The 8,838-nt window shown below is 49.9% G+C and overlaps 1 protein-coding gene across 1 annotated transcript; it reads right to left on the reverse strand.

Annotated features, from left to right (window-relative positions):
* Nucleotides 1–5,409: 5,409 nt before the first annotated feature.
* On the reverse strand, nucleotides 5,410–8,610 carry LOC101536606 (phospholipase A2, membrane associated-like). The gene is made up of 5 exons (XM_004592300.2): nucleotides 8,507–8,610; nucleotides 7,879–7,932; nucleotides 7,565–7,709; nucleotides 7,346–7,452; nucleotides 5,410–5,779 (listed from the first exon to the last, which is right to left on the reverse strand). The coding sequence occupies exons 2-5, from the start codon at nucleotides 7,916–7,918 to the stop codon at nucleotides 5,637–5,639; spliced, it is 435 nt and encodes a 144-aa protein (XP_004592357.2). The 5' UTR covers nucleotides 7,919–7,932; nucleotides 8,507–8,610; the 3' UTR covers nucleotides 5,410–5,636.
* Between the last annotated feature and the right edge of the window lie 228 nt (nucleotides 8,611–8,838).

The following is an 8,838-nucleotide window of genomic DNA, read 5'->3' on the forward strand; positions in this document are numbered from 1 at the left end:
AACTCTTTCACTGATTTGAGGAAGCAACCAGCTGTGTACACTTATTTGCTTTAAAACCTCCCATTTTGGGGGCTGGTGTTGTGGTGTACTGTGTAAAGCTGGCCTGCAATGCTGGCATCTCCTATGGACTTGGTTTTTGTCTTGTTTGCTCCACTTCCAACCCACTTCTTGCTAATGCACCGGGGAAGACAGCAGACAATGGCACGAGTACTTGTGTTCCTACCACCAACATGGGAGACACTGCTGAAGTTCCTGGCTTCTAGCTTGGGCCTGGCCCCTACTCTGACCATTGGCGTCATTAGTGTAGCAAACCAGCATACGGAGGATCTCTCTGTCACTCTCCTTTTTCAAATACCTAAACCTTTTTTGCTGGGGTTCGTGTGATGGGTGTGGAAGACAGGAAGGTGTGAAGAGTATTGTTCCATTGCAGGCAGGGCCGCAAGGAACTTCCCGCTGTGTGGCAGGGCTCTAGCGGATATCTCTACGACCACCTGAATGCAGCTCCACCTCCCTTTGCATGGACACCGGACAACCCCACTGAGATTTCTGTAATCTATTTAGGTATTGTCTGCCTCTGCGGAGTTAATGTATAGTATCAATGTGAGCTTGGAAGCTAATGTTGCTGATACCGTTTTTTAGCCAAAAGGCCTTTCTTTATTGCTGTCACAGCTGCCCTCATTGACAATATGCTGATCAGGGGTGTTAACTCCCCCTTTGATCCTATGCTAATCGAGGGTATAGCAGAAACCTATGCTTAGGATCCTCCTCCCCCATTGACCATATGCTAATCAAGGGTGTTCTGCCTCCAGATGTAGTGGAATCTATTCTTTCCCTCTTTCCTTGATCTTTAGGTCCTGCCTTCTGTGATACATTTCCTCCCTTAGCTGATTCAAGACTGAGGATTGTAGTAGGAATGTGTTACTGATTGATAGGAGCCAGGGTGGATAACATCCTGCCTTAGGTGAAACAAATGGCAGAATTATCCTTAGAAACACCCACTTGACCATGACATAAAAAGTCTGAGCCAGAGTTTGATTGTTTCTGTATAAATAAAGAGGACAGCTTTCTCGCATTGTCCACGATGATCATGGAATCCTAGTGGTCCGTCTATTTTCTTTACATCTCATCCACGCACCCTTCTCGAGTTCCGAACTCAGCTGGAGCTGGACTCCGGCACTTTTTGTTTGCTTGCTTGTTTTAAGAAAATGCTTCTTTTGCCTCTTCCACCCACTACTTGTTCTTTCTGGATGTACAAAAAGTCAATCATGGGATAGTGAAAGAAAATAGGCTTTTATTGCAAAGTGCGGAGCAGGGTTCTGGGCAGCTATCATTTAATTCCCAAGCTTACCAAGTAGTTAGACGTGAAGGGTTTTGTTTTAATTTCTTTTATCTATTTGCAAGGCAGAGTTACAGGAAGAGGAAAGACAGAGAGAGTCTCTATCTGTTGACTCACACCCTAAATGGCCTCAGTAGCTGGGAGTGGACTAAGCCAAAGTCAGGAGCCTGGGACCTCTTCCTGATCTCCCACGTGGATTCAGGGACCCAAACATTTGGGCCATCTTCCACTGCTTTCCCAGGTGCATTGGCAAGGCTGGATTGGAAGTGGAGTAGCTAGGGGAATTGAACCTGTACCTTTAAGGGAAGCCAGCATTGCAGGCAGTGGCTTCGCTTACTAGGCCACAGCAGTGGCCACAAAGAGTGATGGCTCTTTTAAGTTGAATTGGGATGGAGAGGGGCATGTTCAGCTGCTGTCTGAGTTTCTGGTTGGTCTGTGGTATTCGTGACCTTCCTCTGATGGATTGGCCATGCCCTATTCTTTAGGGACTTTTGATGGCCAAGTGGGGTCCAGTCAGTAAGGCCTACCTGCGTGTAGTAGTTATCTTTTGCTTTGAGCCTGGGACTCCTGGGTAATGAGACTGATCATCAAGATTACGTCTTGGGGAAGCAAATGACCTCACGGAACAGATGATTGGAGCCTCTTGCAGGGTCGGCTGTGGCACTCGCAGGTTCAGTGAGTTGAGTTTAGTAAGCAGTGGATTTCCTAACAAAAACTCTCCAGCTAAGGAAGGGAGGCTGGGAGGCTGGTAGGCCGGGAGGCTGGGGCCTTGTGGTACCCAGCACCTGCCTACAAGACACTACGTATGGCAGCTCAGTTCCATACGCATAAACGCATATGTACGCGAAAATCTTCTAGCTTCCACTTTATAACCATGAGTCAGAAAAACAGAGTGATTTAAAATCACCAGTTTATAAAATGATGATTGAAACCAAATTAGATTTTTGACAACATTGAACAAGTTAAGGTTATCTGTTCGTATGCCCAAACTTTAATTTTTTTTTTTAAATAAAAGGATTTATGTATTTGAAAGGAGAGTTAGAGAGGAAAGGAGAAACAGAGACAGAGAAATCTTCCACCTGCTGATTCACTCTCCGCGTGGCTCCAGTGGCTGGCCAGGACTGGGCCAGGCAGAAGCTAGGAGCCTAGAACTCCAAACAGGCTTTCCACTTAGGAACCGGGGCCAAGCACTTGGTCCCATTCTTCACTGCCTTCCCAGGCACATTAGCAGGGAGCTGAACTGGAAGTGGAGCAGCCAGGACTTGAACCAAGTTATCAGGTGGTAGTTTAACTTGCTAACCCACAATATTTGCCCCCAAATTAATGTTTTGTTGTCAAGTAAAGCTTTTCCTATAACAGTGTAGCTTTAAAAAGCTGTCTTTATCTCCTGTTTTCTTTTTTTTAAGATTTACTTATTTTTATTGCAAAGTTGGATTTATAGAGGAGAGACAGAAGGAAAGATCTTCCATCTACCAGTTCACTTTGTGAGAGGAGTTAGACTGGGTGGTAGGCAGTTAGGGTATTCTGGGTCCCCAAGTCATTTTTCTTCCCAAATATAAAGGGGTATTTTCCCCACCATGTCTTAGATTCACCAGAACACGTCTCTCCCAAGACAAATACATATCTTATCAGGAGTGTTTCCCCCAGGAGACAAGGGTGACATTAACATATCTATTCCCCACCTGAAGCCTCCACCCAATTCTGTCTCCAGCCATTGCCAAGGGGGTGGACTTCAGACTGGCCTCTTTATCATTAGAAAGGGACCAAGGAAGTTGGCCAGTGACACCTTTCTGGCCTTTTGTCCCAAGGCCAGGTACCATAGAAACCAGGAATTTCCTTTGTTTATGGAGAAACATCTTTGAGGGGAACCTTTAAAAGATGCTTTCCCCACCATTAATATGGGTTTTTCTCTCTCTTAGCTTTTCCTCCTGCCACTATGGCAGGAGGTAAGGGTTTTTCTCTCTTGCCTTTCCCCCTGTCACTATGGCAGAGGATCTCGAGGCCCCCTCCCATCACTAGGATGGGAGTCTACTTTCTCAACTATTTCTAATAAATCTTACTTTAAAACTAAACTGTGTCCGCATGAAAATTCTTCTTTCCTGCGAGACAAGAATTTGAGGTTGCTGCAGTATTCGGGGTTCAAAAACCCTACAACAACTTCCCAAGTGGCCACAAAGGCTAGAGCTGAGCTGATCCAAAGCCAGGAGCCAGGAGCCTCCTCTGGGTCTCCCACATGGATGCAGAGTCCCAAGGCCATGGGCCATCCTCTGCTACTTTCCCAGGCGAAGCAGGGAGCTGGAAGGGAATGGAGCAGTCAGGATTAGAACCGGCGCCCATATGTGATCTCTGCGCCTGCAGGAAGACTTTAGCCACTAGGCTATCACAATGGGTCCCTTTATCCCCTCTTTTTTTTTTTTTAATTTACTTATTTACTAGAAAGTCATGGTTACAGTGAGAGAGGAAGAGGCAGAGAGAGAGGGATCTTCACCTGCTAAGTCACTCCCCAGATAGCTGCAATGTCTGGAGCTGAGCTGATCTGCAGTCAGGAGTCAGGAGCTTGTTCTGGATCTCCCACATGGGTTACAGGGGTCCATGGACTTGAACCATCTTCTGCTGCTTTCTCAGGTCATTAGCAGTGAGAGGATTGGAAATGGAGCAGCCAGAACTTGAACCAGAACCCAAATGGGCTGCTGGCACTGCAGAGGGAGGATTCGCTTGTTACGCCGGCCCCTACCACCTCTTTTATTCTTCTCCTTTCTTCCAGTTTCAAATGAGACAAACTCTGAAATGTTTATGTTTTCACTGGGCCTGGTTGGAACCACAATTGTGACCTTGAATCTTATAACACAATGATCTCTCCTTGCTTTATCAACCTGCTGTGCCGGGAAGCAATTTTCAAAATGGTTCTTACAAATGGTATTTGTGGGGCTCCATTTTCCTATCCGTGGCAGCCAGAGAGCTTTGATTATTGCTCAAGATTTTGAGCAAGACCCAAGGTCAAGAAGGCAAGCATGTCTCATCACCTTAGGAAAGTACAGACCAGGCAAGCTCAAATTCTTCATTTCCCGAAACGATGATTCTCGGGTGTGCAGGTTGCCATGGAGCTGCCTAAAAGGGCAGAATGATTCATGCGACAGGTCTTCCTTCCCTCCTGGCTGAAAGGCCGGAAGAGAAGCTTGGAAGCTGGCTTTGCTCTATTTTTGTCTCCATTTATCTTTGTCTGTTATAAGTAAAACTAAGCAGATTTCAAAATAGAGGGGGAAAAATAGAGGGGTAGACCACAAGCCAAAGGAAAAAATTTGTCCATGTTGTGGTTCAAGAATTTGCCTTTCCCACACATTTTTTTTTTTAAAGGACATATCTGGAAATGAACCATGAGCTAGCCAGTGGAGTCGTGGAGGGGAACTTCCCTGGGAGCCTCAGAATTTCAGGATCGCACTTCGTCTCCCGTGTATTCTGCAGCGCAAAGCCAGCCTTGCGTCTTGTAGGTTTGGGCTAGTTGCAGGGATCTTTCTGCACTAGGCGAATGGTTTGGGCAAGGTTTGGTTCTGGCAGAGGCAGGTGCATGCCTTCTGGTTTTATTGATTTTGATGAAATCAACTCCGTTTTGATTCTGTGTTCACATGGCCTGGCAGGGACTTGCTCCAGCCTGGGCAGGAGCAGCGTCTGGGTTCCACTGCTAATGCTACTGGCAGCTTGGGACATGAACCAGCTATGTCAGATGCCCTGAATATCTTTGTTTTCAAATAAGCCCATGCAGGAAATATCATTTTTTTTCTGCAGTTTGAACAGCCCAACAAGCCATGGGGAGGTGTGGTAGCTGCAACTGAACCCAGACATTTGACCCCAAAGCCTGTCTTCTTACCCCTTACACTATATTGTATTCACCCAGTTTGTTAACAGCCCATAGAGCTACACACACCCTTCAGTAACCCTTGCCCACCACACGCCCATTCACACATACACGCATGCGCATACACAGAGTTTGTTGATGAACCGTTTTATTTAAAAGTGAGCCCCAGAATTTTACCTGCCTCTGCTAAGAAGGAAATTTGACTTGGAATTCCAATAACAGAAAGAGAGATAATCTACAGCCTTAGGAAGCAGGGGAAAGGGCCTAGCCAGACCCAAGCATTGCTTTTCTCCTGCTGTGGGGTTGCGGGGAGGGCTCTTGCTTCGCCTTGGGGGTGGGAGACCAGTGTTTTCTTGTTGGGCAGGGAGCAGGACCAGATGGGTGGGGAGGGTACTAGGGAGGCAAATCCAGCTCTGGGGCCCCAGGAGGCCCAGGGGAGAGGTGCTGTCAGCACCTAGGGGTTCGTCCACTGCAACGGTTGTTGGAGTAGAACTGGTACTTCCTGCTGTAGCTGCTCCGGGTTCTAGCAAAGCAGTGGGCTGCACTTCTGTCACACTGGCACAGCTGGCTCCTGCAATAGTCCTGCTTGGCTGAAATCAAAGAACATAGCACCGGGCGGGGCTTCATTAGGCTCCTGTGGCTTCCTGTGGGACCTGCAGAGACACAGCCCTGCCCTGGCAGGTCCCAGCCTTAGGCCAGCAGCTGTGTCCCAGGTGCTTCTGACTGCTGGGGAGACAGAGTACACCTTGGGAAGCAAGCCATTCTCAGATGCAGACAGAGCTGAGCAGGGCGGATGGTCCCAGGCCTTTCTTCACTTTAAAGATTTGTTTATTCTTATTGGGAGATATACAGAGAGAGGGAGAGACCCAGAAAGATCCTCTGTCCATTGGCTCACTCCCCGAGTGGCCATAATGGCAGGAGCTGAGCTGATTCGAAGCTAGGAGCCCGGAGCCTCCACACGGGTGCAGGGTCCCAAGGCTTTGGGTCATCCTTGACTGCTGTCCCAGGCCAAAGGCAGGGAGCTGGATGGGCAGTGGAGCTGCCGGGATTAGAACCGACACCCATATGGGATCCCAGCGCGTGCAAGGCAAGGACTTTAGCCACTAGGCTACTGAGCCGGGCCATTTCAATTAACAGCAATATTAACAACACCTGTGGGAGGGGCAAAATTTAGCCCCTGGTATCCTCTTTCTTGGCTGTTACAGGTCTCTCAGAACTATGTGGCATTGTGCTGACCAATGAGCCGCTACGAGAAGTCCCAGCTTCTTGATGTGGACTCGGTGTGCACCCCAGGCTTGACCCTTTCCTGAGTTGCCAGCTCTCACGCCCAGCTGCCCGCTGGACATTGCTCTGGTCTTCCTGCAGGACCCTGGACCCAGCCCTGGTAGAAATACACCCTCACACTCTGCCTTCACCTCCTCCTATGACTCCCATCTCCATGGTGTCCCCCACACAGTCACACACCCAGGGGCTCCCTCCCTCACCCACTCCCCAGGCCATCACCACACTGGGCTGGTCACACCTGCAGGTCACTCTCCACCCCTTCCTTCCCTGCCTGCACCTGTGTGCCCAGCTGCTGTCAGCATCTGTGTGCATCCTGCCCTGGCCTCCTCACTACTGCCCTTCTGGTGTGTGTCCAGGCACTGTGTCCTCAGGGAGGGTCCAGCGGGCCAGTGGCCCCATGGCTCCTTTGCTTCCTTGCTCCCTATTGCTCTGGGACGCCGCCTGACACCCCGGCCTGCAGGGCCCAGGTGGCGGGCCCTTCTCAAGTGTCCAGAGTCAATGCTCACCACTGCCCTCCTCTTCAGTGTCCCCGGGCAGCACAGGCTGGCTTCCAGTCCCGCTGGTCCCTTTGCCCATGCTGTGCCCTCCGCTTTCATTGCCTCCAGTTCTCCTCTCCCAGGCTTTCGGTCCAGCTGTGATGACCCAGCTGAGACCACACCACTATCAGGAGGTGACCCCGAATATCCAGTGGCGGGGTCCCCTGTCTTTGCCTTTCTTCCTTTCAGAGTCTCCCACCTCTCTGTCCTTCCTTCCCACTCAACTGTGAGCTTCGAGAATGAGACAGTGTACCTTGGTGTATCTGCCTGGGGTGCTGGCCCGGGGGGGGTACTCGGGGAACGAGTGAGGGAAAGTTGGAGTTGTAGGGCTCTTACCACAGGTGATTTTGCCACCCTTCATGCTGAACTTGTAACCCAGGAACTTGGTGCCACATTTATGTTTTTCCAGACGGCGGTAGCAACAGTCATGGGCGACACAGCACCTACAGGAAGACACCCTGTGGAGTGCCTTCCCACAGCTCCAATGTCCCTGTGCCCCTTACAGTGTCACCATTGGGCAGAGACCCATGGATGGGTGGGCTGGGGTGGCCTTACCGATCAGTTGCATCCTTGGGGGTTCCTCTGCCACCCACACCACAATGACAGCCGTAGGCACCATAACTGGTCGTAGCTTCCTTGCCAGTTGTATACTTGATCATTTTCCGGAAATCCAAAAGGCTTCCATAGGCCTGGAGCAAGCCTGGAAGAAATCAAGAAATGACCTCCTTGTGGGCGCTGGGGCTCTGAGTGCTCCCTCTCTCCCCTCCAGAGCTCTTCCCTCCTCCTCCCAATGAGATAGGGGACACTGAGGACAGAGGTGGCTCCTCCCTGGGCTGGCCCTGTGTTCCGAGATCAGCTTCATCTCTTACCACAAGCCATGATCACAGCCAACAACAGCAGGGTCTTCATGCTGAGAGCTGCACCTGCAAGTGACAAGGGCAGAGACTGGCCTATACCCCCTTCCCAGATGGGTCCCCACTTCTGCCCTTGACCACCAACCCCAGGGCACACCACGTGTGCTACAATCCCCAGATCTGTGGCCAGGGTGACTTTCCCTGTCCTGTCTGGTGGACACAGAGTAACTTCCACCACTGTGCATACATAGGCCACTGGGTGTAGTACTATTTCACATATATGATGCCCTCAGATCCAAGGAGATCCCCATGTCCCTGTGATAATGAATAAGATCATCCTAGCTGCCTCGTCATGTTGCTAACTCCCACAAGGACACAACCAAAATCATTCCAACCAGCTGGTAGTTTTCCAATGCCATAAACTCGTTTGCAGTTAGACATAGTTGCATGCCTGCACACTGGAATCAAAGCTAAGCCATCTTATACACTCCATGTGATCTCCACAGAATCCCTTTGAACTAAATCTGCAGCCTTTACACACACGTATGCACACACACACTTGCACATGCATGATTGGCACAGCCACTCTCAAATTCTGCAAATTCCTTTGCTCTTGACAGAACTTGTATTTCTGGGTGTTTACCTCTCAGCAGATGATGGAGCTGGGGTCTCCAGGCCTCTCACTGGTTTATTCTCAGCTCCAGCTCCCCTTTAGTAGCCGTGCCTAAGATGTGTGGGGTTGGAGTGACGACAGATGAGGGTGGGCGTGGTTCATTGGTTGACTGAATGATTGGCCACCCATGCCCCTGAGTAATCCCCTTTTCTTCCCCTCAGCAGCTTGCAAAAACAGTTGAGGATTAAGACCTTCTGAGCCGTGAGCGGATGCCAGAATAAATTTCAGGTCGTTTCTCCTAACTCAGGGGATTCTCATCAGCAGTTCCCAGTGTGACCATTGGTCAGTCCTTCCCTGCAGCC

This window comes from Ochotona princeps, chromosome 2 (assembly GCF_030435755.1).
Source record: "Ochotona princeps isolate mOchPri1 chromosome 2, mOchPri1.hap1, whole genome shotgun sequence".
NCBI classification, from domain to species: Eukaryota; Metazoa; Chordata; class Mammalia; order Lagomorpha; family Ochotonidae; genus Ochotona; species Ochotona princeps.

Bases quoted from the DNA above. Each gene is read 5' to 3' on its own strand.
- LOC101536606 (XM_004592300.2), bottom strand. From the start codon at position 7,918: ATGAAGACCCTGCTGTTGTTGGCTGTGATCATGGCTTGTG. The intron at 7,710-7,878 runs GTAAGAGATGAA...GATTTCTTCCAG, and splicing joins GGCTGTGATCATGGCTTGTG to GCTTGCTCCAGGCCTATGGA. The intron at 5,780-7,345 runs GTAAGAGCCCTA...CTTTGATTTCAG, and splicing joins GGGTGGCAAAATCACCTGTG to CCAAGCAGGACTATTGCAGG.